Source organism: Rhea americana, unplaced genomic scaffold, assembly GCF_003343005.1.
Source record: "Rhea americana isolate MKP2758 unplaced genomic scaffold, rheAme1 scaffold_0, whole genome shotgun sequence".
Lineage (NCBI taxonomy): Eukaryota > Metazoa > Chordata > Aves > Rheiformes > Rheidae > Rhea > Rhea americana.
In genome coordinates this window covers 4004567-4020466 of record NW_028185037.1, presented here as the reverse complement: position 1 = coordinate 4020466, position 15900 = coordinate 4004567, and the positions used below count along the sequence as shown (strand labels likewise).

At 38.7% G+C, this 15900-nt stretch overlaps 1 protein-coding gene and 1 pseudogene across 1 annotated transcript in view; both read right to left on the bottom strand.

Annotated features, from left to right (window-relative positions):
• PIP4P2 (phosphatidylinositol-4,5-bisphosphate 4-phosphatase 2) overlaps positions 1-448 on the bottom strand; it is a 24757-nt gene extending 24309 nt beyond the window's left edge. The window contains exon 1 of the mRNA XM_085298963.1: positions 79-448. Within this exon, the coding sequence (XP_085155089.1) occupies positions 79-448 (370 nt within the window). The remainder of the gene's footprint in view (positions 1-78) is intronic.
• A 6655-nt stretch (positions 449-7103) lies between these two features.
• LOC146601964 (uncharacterized) lies at positions 7104-8788 on the bottom strand (annotated as a pseudogene).
• Between the last annotated feature and the right edge of the window lie 7112 nt (positions 8789-15900).

Genomic DNA, 15900 nt, shown 5'->3' with positions numbered 1-15900 from the left:
ATGAGCGGGGGAGGCCGCGCCGCCTCCGCCGCGTCCCCGGCGCGGCGGGAGCGGGGTCGCCCGCGGGGCTGCAGCTACTGGGCGCCCAGGGAGGGGCTCGGGGCGGCAGCGCGATGTCCTTCCCCCGCCCTTCGCGCCCCGGCAGCGACGTGAAAGGCTGCGGCGCGGGCAGCGTCCCTGCGCGCAGAGCGCCGCGAGCAGCCGGGCGGGGGCTCCGGGGCCGGGTCCGGGGCCGGGGTGTGCAGCCAGGCGCTAGCGGGCTTTGGTGTTGGCGGCTAGCTTTCTCTGGAGCCGGAGGAGGCGGGCCGACAGCGACCTCGCTGAGGCTGCGGGCACCGCGGTGCAAAGAGCAGTCCCGCCCTGCGCGGGAGGTGTGAGCCCGCACGGTACGCAGCCTGCGGTTCGTCCGAGGCGGATGGCGTCCTGCCGCCGCGCTGCGCCAGGCCATCGCGCTGAGCCCGCTCCTGCTGGACGGCGCGCCGGCCGCCCCTGCGAGGGGCGCGGCCTTCCCTGCGGGCGGCGCGGCGAGCGGGCCCCGCTCCCTGCCGGCCCCGCGCGCCCCGCAGGTCCGCGGCACAGGCACGGCCGGATGCGACAGCGCAACGCGATGCGTATTCGGCATAAAAGCAAACCTTAGCCATGACTTTCAAGGGCTATCCAACAGCCCCAAAGCAGGGTTGCACAGAACTAGTCTGCTCTCTGAAAGGCATTACTTGGAAAACAGACATTTTCTTAAGAAGTCGGTAGTGAGTCTTAACTGGAAAACTGTATCAGATGATAGCCTAGTCTGAGTTTTCACTAGCTGGTCATATTCCTTCCTAAGTATTATTTTATAAGATAAAACACTGTTATGTACATCACACTGAGAATTTTATGCGGGAGCATTTCTCCCCCCCCCCCCAAAAAAAAAAAAAAAAATCTGGGAAATCATCTCCATTACAAAAAATAGACCGGTGTATTTGAAAGTCTATATGAGAAATAATTATATGAATTGTATGAAAAGGAGGCTGACGTATTTTCTTTCCATAAGGCTGAAGCGATTCATTTTTACTTTAATAGCTATAATACGGAATGAGTATGCTATGATAAAATTGTGATTACAAAACATAGAATTTTCATAGGTTATTTTAATGTTTTAAAAAGGGAAAATATTTTTAATTTCATAGTAAATTTGCAAATATTCTTTAGTCTTTCTCACTTGGCTCAAAATTACATTTTAAAATGTTATTTCCTGCACAAATAAATTGAGTTTCAACTAGCTCTGAAACTGCCACATAAGGAATAATTCACCACAAAGCAGTTGGTTGTTAGGCCAGATATCTTTATCATGCAGGAAATGCAAATGCAGTCATGCCATGTCAAAATGGCTCTTCCCTTAGAAAATGCTGTGTGCGACTAACTTGGAAGATGCTTATTTGATTTAAATTGAATTGAACTTTCAGTTTGCAGTCATCTTAAAAAGAACTCTTTTCTGGGTGAAATCAACACTTAAAAGCTTTTTCTGCAAGGATTTTTAGGGCTGAAGGTGTTTTACACCACCAAATCTTTCACGTTGCTGAGCTGCTGTTAGATTGATACTGGCAGGTCAAGAATAGGTCTTTACTATTGCTAGTCAAGATGTATCTTGAGCCTTTATTTTTTTATTCTTACTATCATATACCTGCTTTTCAACTGATAGACTCAGGCTTTCTTTTTGGAACTTTAATATAGGAACTGGCATTTGCAATCACGTTTCCTTATCATTTATAGTGGGGAAAAAATTATGACTTTTATAAAAGCCACATACTAAGAAACATTAAGTTCCACCAACACCCTGTAATTCCATTCTGCAATTACAGAACATTGAACTTGTGGGACCTATCCAGCAAACTGATGTTCCATGCCTCAGAGGAAGACTAAAATCCCTAAGATCACTGTCAGCTGCCCACAGGGAAAGAAAGCTACGTCACAAATCAGTTCTGCTGAACAGYTTAAGCCTGCACTTACAGGCAAGAATTGTTATTAAGCATCCCAGCATGATGACTTATTATTGGAAATATGACTGTCATCTAAATAAGTATCTACTCAAGATTAAAAAAAATGCATTTCTCCAGCTCCCGTGATTTGATTTGTCAGAATTCTTTAAATATTTTAGTCACTGGAGCTGCTAAACATTCTAAAATAGCAGAAATCAGTTAATATCATTTGCCTCCATTTTTCAGTATTTTGAGTTCATGTATTTAAGGTAACCAAATGTCTACATTTCAGCTAAAACATTGCAGTCTGACATTGAGATCTGTTGTCGTTGTCTGCACTATGCAAGTTAGGTGGACTCGGCTAGTAAGAGCAGAGGGTACCCAAAGGTGTGCAATCGAACGAGACTGTYATTTGGCTAGTAAGAAATGCTCCATGTGTGCCACCCAGGCTGCAAAGGGAAGAATTCAAACACGGGGTAATGCCAGATTTAAGACAACATAGGCAATGAGAATTTGCTACTTTCTTCCAACCCTTCTTCCTCCGGACACAAATGCCTTATGATACATATTAATTTCATCATGTGCAGTTTTTCTTCTGTTAAAAGCCTGCTTTGTTCCATGGGAAAGATGCTCTTCCCTGAGCAGTTCTGCTCATGACTGCACTATCCAGAGGATAAATCCTGCTTGATTTCACCTGTGGCGACAGCATTTCTAGCATAGGCCATGGTGCTAGCAGCACCACTTCCTTTTGCACGCTTAACCTCCTTGCCCCTAGGCTCCTTTGACCTGTGAGTCACAGTGCACCCTGTGTATGCCACAGAGCCATATTGCAGGGCCTGTTTACGTTGCCAATAAATCTTGAAGGTCTTCAGCTAAAAAGGCTGGGTGACAGAATGTGGTTTTAATGGATTCTTAGTTTTGTGGGGTTTATAGAGTGAAACTGCTGTTTTGGATACCCAGAATTATTGTTGGAGCACTTCTATAGCTGGCAGCTGACAAAGGGAATTTTTGCTGGGGACCAAGTAGCTTCTTTGCTTGTATTTAGCATTAATCTCAGAGTTGAGGAAAATATTTTAGATGTAAGACTTGCGGAGAAAATGCCTCCATAAGTGCAGGTAAGCTGAAGGATGCTGCATTGTGCAGGCAAATGAGCCAACGATACCTCTGAAAAGTTAATCTTACAAAAGATTTCTTAAAGTGCCCTCATCTGTGTCACAGACCTCAATCACACCTGTAGCACTGTAGCACATGCATCCTGCCCCGAAGTTGGGTTGTYTCGTATGAACTGTATAATATGAGTGAGGGCAGAGTAAGCAGCACATCTGTTACTAACAAGGGGTATATTAAATAGAGGCATAAAATCAAAATGGCACAACGTATTTTCTTGCACTGTTTTTATTTATTTTGCATAAYTTGTGTGACCTTTTAAGAAGTTTGATAATGCTCAAGTTTTCTTTCATTTTGAAAACATTAACAACTCTGGTATTTTTCCTAGATAAAGAATCAAATGAGTTTAGTATGAGAAAAAAGTTGCACATTTTAAAGCTATTATCAAGTGCAAAAATAGTATTATAGAAAATTTAGTTACAGCTCTTTGTTAAATCAAGGCTGTTTAACTAGTAATGCAAAAATTATTGTATAGAGTCCATATGTGGTCTATTGATTTTTCATATAACATCAATAGTTCATATAACATCCCACTAGTTGTGTAAGAAATGGAATACAAATTTTCTCAGGTCTAATTAAACGGCCTATTTGCTAGACCAAGCTTCCTCCTAATGGCTAAAGGAAGAAGAAAGAAAAAACCTCTGCCATTTATTATGAAACACATAGTTTACAGATATTATGCAAGCAGTATAATCTAGGTAGACAAAAAATAAAGTCATATGATACATCTAAACCTTTAAATGGTAAAATCAGACTTCAGAAAGTCTGAAATCAGTGAAAAGCCTATTGCTTTTTTTGGTACTGAATAMGACATTAAAATAGAACAATAGAAATCTGTCATAACATGCTTGCAGAATTTTAGTTTAAATTATTTTTGAAAGATCTAGTTATGGTCTATGGCTGATTGTTAGACTATCTGAATTTCTAGGGATGTCAAAAACGGAATATGGCAGTGCTGGGAAGGAGAAGGTAAACTATGCTACTAAGGTTATTATGATGCTTGATTCTGAGATTGTTTTCCATGTCTTTCTCTTAATGTCTCTTTTCCTGTGTTACTTAAGTAAATTAATTTCTCTTCTGTTACTTCGTTAGTATATCAAAAAAAAAAAAAAAAAGGAAAAGTGTTTATTCTTATATTTTCTCAGAACTACTACATTAAAATAAGCCACAGTAAGATATAACAAGATCTGACTTATTTTTAAAAACTGTAACATTGAGGCGAATAAGAGCAGCATTCAGAGCATATGCAAAACCCTCTCAGGATTTTAAATCATAAATATATCCTGAGCTGCAAGATTAAGTCTATAACAAGGTAAAATTTTATACTGTACATAGTCTAAGAAATGTAATAGTGATATTGTATATAATATGAAATACAGGATATAAGAATTAACACCAGTTATAAAAATAACTAACTATAGGTTTGCATGTGTGGTTTCATTAAAAGTAATACAGTATAATATAATATCTCTGATACAGTATCCAGAATATCCAGGACAATTTAAGAGCATATTTTGGCTGATTAGCAGGTCTTTTAAAAATGCTTCTCAATTCTTGATCTTTGTGTTGTGTAATAACCTAGTGTAGACTTCTGACTCAACATACCTTTGTAAATTGATATTACTGTGARCAACTCACATGACAAACTCTGGAACTAGTAGTATGGTGGGCTGTTTTATTTTTTTTTCTTTTTTTTCCTTTTAATTTATGAGTCAATCTATTCTTATTGTCATTTATTCACATGCAGAAGTATACCAGCAACATGAAAATGGGAACATCATGTAAATCCCTCTTTTCCCTGTCTAGGGATTGGGTTGGTTCCTCTCCATATAGCAGAAATTCGTTAAGTCTACAGAACACAGAAATACACTAAAATACACCTCTTCCCGAAAGCAATGGGTAGCATTTTGCCAGCAACTTCAGCTATTTTTTGTAACTTTTTATTCTATCTTCTCCATTCCTGTCACTGTAGAGCATTTGTGCAAAGTGTGTATGGAGGCTGCTGTTACAAAGCTGTAATTTACTGGATTACGTTAATTTTACTACAGTAGATTATGATGACAGACAGAAGCGATCATGCTGAAGACATCTACATTTACACAAAAGGGGACCTCCTATATTATTCCTAACTGAAATTGTGATTCTTGTAATGCTCATTCTGTTATCTTTTCCTGATGGCACATCTGTCATTTGTTCTATAGTCTTGATGCTATTCTAGTTAACTTTATTTTTAGAATAATAGAGGAATTTTCAGACTCAATTCTGAAATAATTCACATTGGAAAATRTAAGCCTGACTGGCAGGAAAATTGTTTATGTGATTTAATTTTTTTTAAAAGCCTAGCTCCATATCAGTATATTACCATAACTGCGAAGTCCTTCCTTGGTCATCTTGAAAACACTAGCTGCTTTCAAAAATCTTAATTTAATTTATTCATCTCCTTCTAATCATATTACACATACCCAAGATTCCTTCCTTTAGTGTGCGTAAGAGTTTGCAACTTGATAAATACCTATACCTAGATCCCTTCCTTCTGTATAAACATTCCATTCATTTACTAACTTCAGTCAAATGTTATCCTACTAGTGCCTTTTGAATAACCTTTTAATTCCTTTCTTCTACTTTCTTTTCTATTCCTGAATGGATGAATACTATCGGATAGTGCTTTTTAGCTATTTCTAAATTGTGGCATCACACATGATTTGGTCTCTAATTTTTAGTTAATTTTTATTTCTGAGCATGGAACTTTGGAGAGGGCAAGGGGGGAGAAGTGACATAACACATTTATTTGAGCATTTTATCAGTTTTATTTGAGTTACTTGTCAGCTATAAAGACCTCTGAGGCTTTGGTCATAAAACTAAGCGGTATCAGGCTTAGTCAATTCCTAGATGAAAGATATTCAAGAAAAATAAGCAAAGATCTAAAGTAACTTCTGATGCTTCAGTAGATGGCACTGCTCTAAGGATGAACTGAGCTGCTGTATCCTTGTGGTACTAGGTGAGGATTAAGTATCAAGAAGCAAGCTTAAAATTTAAGTCAAGGTCATGACAGCTTTTGATCGTAAGATATCCCATGACACGTATCACAAGTATAGCAGCATCCTGGTCAAACTCCAGTTGGGGTAATTATTCTTTTGGCTTCAATTCCTCTTGCCATTTCAGTCTCAGTGAGCATTATTCTTCACTTTTGACCAAAACTCTTGTCTCATGCAGTATATTCATTAAAGAGTTACTGCATTTCTGGAGTGGATGACGTGATTAATGCACAGAAGTTGTTTATGAAGTTGTTCAGCAGAATAAAAAAGAATAATGGGGCCTGTTACTCTATTTTATATGATCATCTATTTGTATTTCAGATAAGCAGCACTTTCCATTGATGATCTAATGCTTCATAGGTTCATGACAACTGTTATGAAAAATTACGCTCAATGGCCACCATAACTGAGTCTGACACTAGGTTCCCACTAAGATGGAAGTTTGAAGCCAMATCAAAGCGAAATAAGTTTTAATGACATGTGCAGTAATTACAAGCTCAGCTGGGTGCCTCCAAAGAGTGACCCCTCCCACCAGTTCTTAATTCTACTTATCCCGTTACAACCTGCTTGCAAAACCCTCTTCCCCATACTCTGATTCCTGTTAACCAATCACACAACTTCTTTTACTCATTTTCTTGTGGTCCATTGGCATTCTCTGTTGCTGGGAGGGGTTTCTCTAGATTATCTCTACAGCAGTTATATGTGATAGTTAAAGTATTTCTTTGTTCTGTAAAAGCATGCTCCAGCTGCTCTTGGCTGCAGGCTTGGTGGCAGTCTAAGGCTTCAGTAAATTTAGCTACTAACGCTAAGTGATTAACTCTAGACAGCCTCAGTCCAACCTTATTTAATAGTCCTCCCTTTGTTTTTATTAAGCATTCCTGCTAATACTTTAAGCAGGTAATAAAAGATATAAATACTAATACTAATACTTAAAGACTTTAAGTCTTTAGAGGTGTACTAACGCTCTCGGTAATCTTATGTATAATATGATTGTAAATAATAGGCATAACATGGTTAAACTCAACACAATTACTACTGGGTGCAACATGTGATTATGAATCTCTATTGTGTTTGGTGACCATCCAAGAAAAGTTTTCCACCAGTGATGATCTCCATCTTCTTTTACTCTTTCCAAGACATGGTATATGTTTTTTTGTATCATGATGAGCAGTGAGGAGAGYTTTTTGTACATTATTCCAGATGCATTCTAGCAGCTAATACAGGTCATCGTGTTATAGTATTTTCTTCTCCAATGCTAGATTCATTCCATTGAAGGCAGGCAATAAATCTTGACTCAATGCATAGTTAGATTGGAGCAATTGGTAAGACATAACAGGAGCTGTTATGTAATTAAAGTCACAYCCAATAATTACGTGAAGTTGCAAACACAAATATTTCAGTGATTACGTTTATCTACAGCAATGTTATTTACAAATATAAGATCACAGGGGGTTCTCATACAAACACACCCTGCTCCAATGTATACAAGTAGAGTTTCAGGAGTTTCATCGGGATGTTTTCAAAAAGACAAGTATTTTGTTCAGTGTCAAGACAAATGTGTTTGGCTTTGATGGTGTTACTTTCACAAATAAATCCTTGTTGTTCCCACAAAATGGATAGAGCATTGTTCCACTGTGATTTAATCTCAGTGCAATGATAGGGTATATGGTGTATAGTGAAGCATAGCATATTGTTAAGGCAAAAGCTGTAATCTTATTGCTGATGGAGTCATAATCAAAATTGACTAAATATCACCAATATTGGAATTCTTTTTAAAATTTAGTTGCATTATCCCGAATTACCTTTTGAATTTCAGTGGGTAAGGTGCCCTCTTCCTCTTTTCTTATAATTGCTGCTACCAGAGATTGCATCCACAATTGAGCTTGGATACAACTAAGAGCTAGAGAAACATTAATTTGGGCTGCACCAAGTGCATCCAAAATCAATTGGTGGTCTTTTTCTTTACTTTTTTCCTATTGTGGCAGCATCTCAGATGAAAGCCATTGGTTAGTTCCCAGTGCTAATGAGAAGACTTCAATGGATGTTCTAATTTGTACAAATCACTTCTTGTTGTGATTAGTTTCTTTACAAGCACTTTGGCATCAATACTATTTAAGACTCCCAATCCTGTTCCTATGATAACAGTCACATCTCTCCTTGTTCATTTTGGAGGAGAAAAGGTTCACCCATGCAATCATGCTGACTGTCCTGCATAGGACATATTTCAGAATGGCGGACAGGTTGATTTGATTGTGGATAGATTAATTTGCATTGATAGTTCTACTCATTTAAGAAACTATGATGGATTAAATAATACTCATTGTTGGCCTGTATTTTTGATCCCATACAGTTCAATTTTAGAAATTTGTGGGAACAGGTTTTTCTTATCTTTCAAAAACAGTAGAGGTATTTATGTTGGGGAAAACAATTACTTGTCCTGTCTTTCCCAGGAGTCCCTTGCAGTGGCCACCATTGCACTGGATTACCATCTTTTGCTGTGAACGGCCAGTCTTCCTGACGTAATGCAACTGCGCGCCTTTTGGACAAGCTGGCTGTTCCGTCAATCTTTTTCCAATCTTCCAGTACCTTGGCAATGGGCGTCCTCTTCTTTATGCCAGGTATATTTCCCATTGTCTAGTGTGTCTTACGCTGCTCAGGCTGCACACCTTTTGAAAAAAGTGCAGCAGTGAAGAAACTCAAATTCAACCCTATACTTCCTACTAAGAGGGACTCAAAGACTCAAACTTCCTCTAAAGCTCTCTACCAAGATGGAATCARCCCCCCTCTAATCCTGTGATCACACTCTCTCTTTCTCCTTCTCTTTCTCTGGGAACCACACTAACACCACTCGAGTCTTTGAGTGCTAAGACTGCTGTCCCTTTGCAGTGGGAGGCTTTATCAGCCAACAGGTGCCCCTTTCCGTTCCCAAATCATACACACACACACTGCCTGGTATTATCCACGTTTACACTAATCACAGTACCTGGTTTGCTTTACGGTGATCAGCCTGCATATTCCTTATGGTGCATTTTGTTACCAAACACAAATTTAGAATTTAGGCAGGAATTTAAGACTCAGCCTTTCGGTGCCTCTTGTTGCCAAAGATCCCAGGCGAACGTACCCGGAGGCTCCAGTTTGTTTGGAGACAAGAGGTCCCAATGGCRATCGCCTCGAATCCCACTTAAGTTACCAAATTGTTATGAAAAATTAGGCTCAATGGCCACCATAACGGGGTCCAACAGTACATTCCCATTGAGACAGAAGTTTGAAGCCAAATCTACTTATCCCATTACAACCTGCTCACAAAACCCCCTTCCTCATAGTCTTGACWCCTACTAACCAATCCTGAAACTTCTTTTTCTCATATTCTTGTGGTCCATTGGCATTCTCTGTTGTTGGGAGAGGTTTCTCTAGATTATCTCTACAACAGTTATACATGATGATTAAAATATTTCTTTGTTCTCCAGCTGGTCTTGGCTGAGACCTTTGCCGCAGGCTTKGTGGCAGTCTAAGGCTTCAGTAAATTTAGCTACTAATGCTAAGTGATTAATTCTATACAGCACCAGTCCAACCTTCTTTAACAGTAACATTCTGAATTGTGTTGCAAAGGCTGATCTACATAGGCAGTTCTGTATGGACTGAAGTGGCACCATGCTTAAACCTGATGTAATTCGTTAACATGATGCTCATATGTGATAAGAAATAGTCCTATGTAACTGCCAATCTGCAAGTTGCCAGAACTTCGAAAGTAAACATTTGAAATTAAACTAGGGGAGTGAAAATGCTGGTAATGACTTATCTGCAAGATAAGCTTTACAACTGGGAGCTACCAAAAGAGATAGTGTTGCTGAAAGACTATGCAACTGTTGGAAATTAAATGAAATTCTTGAGCAGAAGAAATTCTTGGGTGTTTTGAGCTTGGCTCCCCTATGGCTTTAGGTTCTATAGGACTTCAGTAAGTTAGGAAACCTCTACATAATTTGATCAAAAAAAAAAGAGGTTGGATAGGGATGAGGTGGCTGTAGACACCAAGAAATTAAACTGTAAGCATGTTATCTAAACATTGGCGGCATCTGCAGAACCTCTTTAATTGATTCTTTCCATAAAAACGTTTAGTTTTACAGATACGGAATCCTGTTGTGTATCTCAGTTTGTGGTGCAAGAGTTGTATGGCAACAGTTTAATGATACCAAGTAAGAAGGAAAGTATAATCAACTAGGAAACAGAGTAGCAATGAGAAACCAAAAATTTAGAAGCATGAAGGGATCAGATAAAGCATCTCGGCACGTTACTAGAACAAATGGCAGACCAAGAACAAATACAGTTCTTAACTATCTTTGAGGACATGCTATTGAAAGCTCAAATCTGGGATTCGAAGAGAGACATTGATTTGAGATTTCCAGGGGAATGGAAAATTCAGTTCTACCAGAGAGGGAAGCACTTAAAGCAGTTTTTCTCTTCCAGAGAAACTGTAAGGAATAAAATTATGTTGGTTGGTTTTTCTTAAGTATCACTTTCTTATAAGTATGGAAAAGGATTTTCATGTAATRTATAATAAGATGAAAAGAAATACACATCAGCTTTGTTTATTACTTGATTAAGGCTTTGGGGAAGCTGCTGGATTTTCGTTTGTTTTCTCTTGTATTCTACTGTTAATACACAGCAAAGGTAGAGAGAGCTTTGGCAGGAGCTTATTAATGGGTTCTATAAATATTCAGATAAACTTCATAAGGCATTTTGAAAGTACTGACACTGTTTTGAAATGTTTGAACTAAAGCTTCCATATTGCAGCCCATTAATTGTCATTTACAGCTTCTTTGGTTCTTTTGACCCATTCTCCTCCTTTGCAAAGTGTTGTATACTCCATATGTTCTGCACCCTTTTAAATAATTAAACTGTGTTCACTATTTAGTCATTTGTTGTCTTATTTCATCTCATCAGTCTCCACAATTCAGTTAGAAATGATTCAATTTAGAGGCCATTCATTCTAATACACTGTAAGAGATCAAACAAGCTGGTTGCCAAACTCATCAACTACTTATTCAAGTTGTTTGTAAATATGTTGTACATATTGTGATTTTTTTTTGAATGTGTGCAACAATGTCTCTACAGGGGAATCAGAATATTTGTGTGGGCCCACTCTCTTTGTGATTGCATTGCAAAGCTCTGGAGCTTGTCCATCTGTTTGTTAATCTCTTTTAACTGTTCTCTTTCCCCAATAACTCTTTTTCCCCACTCTGGGTCCTTATCCTGAAATCAGAATATTTGTGTGGGCCCACTCTCTTTGTGATTGCATTGCAAAGCTCTGGAGCTTGTCCATCTGTTTGTTAATCTCTTTTAACTGTTCTCTTTCCCCAATAACTCTTTTTCCCCACTCTGGGTCCTTATCCTGATTATATTTTGACCCAGCTTCTATTCTCCACATCCATGATTCCTTTACTCTCTCTGGCTCTCTGGCAGCTCACTGCAGTTTTCTCTTGCAGCCTTGCTCCTTGCCAGAGCTATCTCCCTGCTCCATCCTACATCCTCTACTTATCTGACTAGTCCTAGCACCATTGTTCATCCCCTATTTTAGAGTTATCCTTCCTGTTGTCACAGCTCCAGTTTCTTTGTCCAACCATCTCCTCACTAGCCCAAGCACACTTTTCACAACACTCAAGAGTTTTTTCTCCTTCCCTTCCCCTGTAGACTCCTTTTCCAATTCTTCTGTTTTTCTTGCCCTTTTCTTCCCCTTTCTCACCCTTTTCCCTAGGGCATTTAAATTAGGCAGCATCGTTTTTGTCCCCCTTGGGTACCCAGCAGAAGAGAGCACTAGACAGTGATGGACAGAATCAAACAGTGGTCTGCATGTTGGGCAGCTGTGGTCTGGAATATAAAGTGCAATTKTATTTTATTTATATAAGAAGAAGAAATTATTGCAGTAATCACAGTTCAAAGTTTTAGTATTTAGCATTATTTGTCTTCAAGTCTGTTTATATGTAATTTTAGCACACTTACTATTGAACACTGCTTTGAGAGTCTCAGATATTGTAGTAACTGTCCAGTTACTACATCTCAGCAGATTAAGGAGTACCTACAGTTCCTCTTTTCCCTTTCATTAAGAAGAGATCTAGAAAGATGATCAGATTACTGGGGGAAAATGACTGTTTACATGTGTCACTCTTTTATTGTTTTATAGCAACAACACAGACTATACTTGGTAATTTCACAGTCTAGAGAGTAAATACAGCTCAGTGAACATTGCAGCACCTTCAAGGGGTTTAGCAGAGCAGGGCTATAGGTCAGAGTTCTTGCTAAGACTAGAGCAGCAAAATTTAATAACATTCAATGCTAACTCTGTGAAACCTGACTATGAGTCTCTGCTGAATGCATTTAAGTGACCATTAGTAGTGGAAATCACAAGTACCTCTTTTTTTTTCAAATTTTTCATTTGAAAAGTAGAGGAGGAGTTGGAGCTTCCCTTCCTCTCTCTATTKCTAAGGATTTAGGATGCATCAAGCCACCTTTTGACAAATGTAGGTCACATATCTCAATCATATAGCCATGAAAACTACTTAGAAATTCAGACACTTAGGTTTTCATGAAATCATTCAAATCCAACTGCTGAGATTTTAAGAAATCAAAACACTGTAAAACTTACAATACATTTGCAGAGTTTGGCAAAATTGTGCTGCTACTAATACAGGCATTTCTCAGTAGCAGTCTTCCTAGAAATCAAAGATATCTCCAGGTAATGCCTACAGTTGTTCTGGAACCTAGTGTTCGTAAGATATCTGAATAACCAGATAACCTGAATCTGTGTGGCCTATGGAGTCTAAATCTTATCACGGCTTTAGGAACAAATTAGAATGRGATGTGTATGTCCTACATAGGTTTCAGTATAATGTAACATATAGTCCTTAATTCATGTGAAACAATTGCAAATCTTAAACTGACTACCTGCTGATATATGACACGGAATAAAAGAAAGTTTAGATACTTTTGCTTCAGTATTTGGGATCAAGGTGCCTTTACTGATTACATAGTATGTAAATCAGAGAACTCTCAACAAAACCTCAGTGAAACTATAAAGCCATTTTAGAAGATTTTTATGTACAGCTACAACCAGTCTATCTTTCACTTCAGCACTCAGCTAGATACATCTTGGACATAACAGGAAAAGGAGATGCATTCTTACCTAAAAATAGTAAGACAGCTTCTTTGCTTGACCAATGTCTTATACCACTTAGCTGGATTAATATTTGGATGCTCTTTACTGCTGTTGTGAAAACAATCTGCTAAACAGCTTTAGCTTACTGATTTTGAAACTGAGGAAACAAAATCAAGACTTTTGGAGGGTGTCATGGGTCTCATCCCCAATTTACTCAAAAAGCACCAATGAATAAAAGGCCTTCCTGATTTTCAACATGCTTAATAAGCATTGCAAAACTAGAGTGGGAAAAAGATGATAGAAATAATGGCAAAGTCTAATACTGTAAATAGCCAAGCCTCCCTTCTTCCTCAGAAAATAAATATGAAACATAGAGAACGCAACAGCTGGTTAATTCACTATCTCAGTCCACTGTTATCACATGGAACCATCACCCACTGACCCCAGTGACTAGCATGACAATAGTAAGAGTCACATTTCAAAAGTGCCCATTAATCCTGAAAATTTCAGTGCTGACAGTACATAAAAAAACACCAGAACATCTTACAGCTATCACTGATTTCAATGGGAGGTTTGCATTTTCTGAATAGAACAGAGTAACAGAATCAAAAATTTCAATACCAGAAAGGACCATTATGATAATTTAGTCTGACTTCTTTGCATTTTAAAAGAGCATTTTAGTAAATGTTTCTTGCATGGAGCCTATAACTTACAGTTCAGCTACACTATATTCATAGTAATACATCTAGTTTGATTTAAGACTTGGGTAACAGGGAATCTATCACATCCCAGATAAAGTGATTCACAGTTAGTTCTAGTTTCAGTCTGATTTTTTTTCTACTTCAGCCTCTAATAGTTAAATTTTTTTAAGAACTTACCTGTCAAGCCATCCTTTCTACACAGGAGTCATAATTAGCCAAAGTGAGTTTATATACAGTAAGGCTTTGCTGAAAAGTTAGAACATCAGAGAAGAAAAATGTGCAGAATTTGTGGGGAAAAACACACATACACATCCATACTGACATAGACAGTCCTGATGTCTGGCAAGTCAAGAGGTCTCTGAGGAGCCATGATTCCTGGGACAAGCAGGTAGAAAGAGGCAGGGCCCGTGGGCAGGGAGCATGGAAGRGAGCATCAGGGTTCTTGAAACACGCAGGGAGAGCAGGTGGCAAACTTAGAGCTCTGGCAGTCCCACAGCAGCTCCATGACTGCAGATCCCCAGGATGGCAGTTCTTTTCCCACCAAATTCAGGATTTTGTTCTTTCATAAGATGTTCACTTCTGCACAGCTGGTAGCCTTTGGCATGCACCCCCAGAGCTGCTCACTTTGTGATACTGATGAATTTTACYGTTGCAGATCATAGCAAGGACCTCCTCCTGTTGCTTGGTTCTTTTCCTCTTGCTTAGCTATTGCTGCTTCTCTTTTGCTTCTCTTTGAAGAAGAAGCAGTTTTCTTCATAGCTCTCAATGTTGTGCAACAACATGTACTTGACCATCACTGAGTTGTTTATTTTGGAGGCCTCTGCCTTCATCCTATTACAACAGTGCCTTTGCTGTTGTCCCACTCTTAAACTCTGTTTCATAACAAGAGACGTCTGGCACCAAGCTCCAGTTCACACAGCAGGTTCTCACAACACATTGGTACTAAGCCCAGCATGCCAGGAATGGGGCCTTGCAAAGCTGGCACAAGGCCTGTGGCCTGCTGCTAGCAATGGCAACACTCTTCCRACTGAGCAACAACAGCCTGTGTCATTCTGGTGCTTCATTTAACCGTTCATTTAATCCTCATTTGGATAAACTAAACACTTAATAGAATTTTAATAGTCCTATTGCAAGGTATGCCAAGTTTTCCAAGTCTTCAATCATTTCTTTAGGTCTTTTTGGAACTTTCTCCAATTTTTAAACATTTTTCTGATGTACGGACATTTGAATTGAGAACACTATAGTAACAGTCCCATTAATGCTAACATGATGGTAACACATCTCTAGTTTTTGCTTGCTAGTTTTTGTTTATTCTGTATTTCATGGCAGAAAATGAAGCTCTTGTTTAGCTGGCTGTGTAGCATGACCTTTCACTCATTTACTTTACCACTGTTCTTTAAAATGCAGTCCCCCATGATTAGTGTATCCTAAAATCTCCATTCCTATGTCACCCTGATCTCAATTGTATTAATATATGTGTTGTTCAACTGAGGCTAGCATATCATAAGATCACTTTAACCTCCCTAACATGCTTTATCATCACTCACCACTTCCTTACATTTGGTCACTTGAAAATTTCACTGGTATTAATTTTACATTTTGTTTCAGATTACTGCTATAGATACGGAAGAACTCTAGACCAAGATAAGTCACTGTACARACCCCATTAGATGTAGCCCTTTTAATGGGATAGTTGTGTTGAAAGGAAGGAGCTCCTATTACCATTTTCCTGAAAGATCTACGCTTGTAGTCTCACAAAACAGTGGAGAACAGTGTCTGCATAAAGGATGGGATTGTATTATATTCTGAACATGTAATTACAATGTCTTGTTATGTTAAAAAACACATTTTTACTTGGTTATAAGAGACAAAAAACAGTATTATATCTTAAT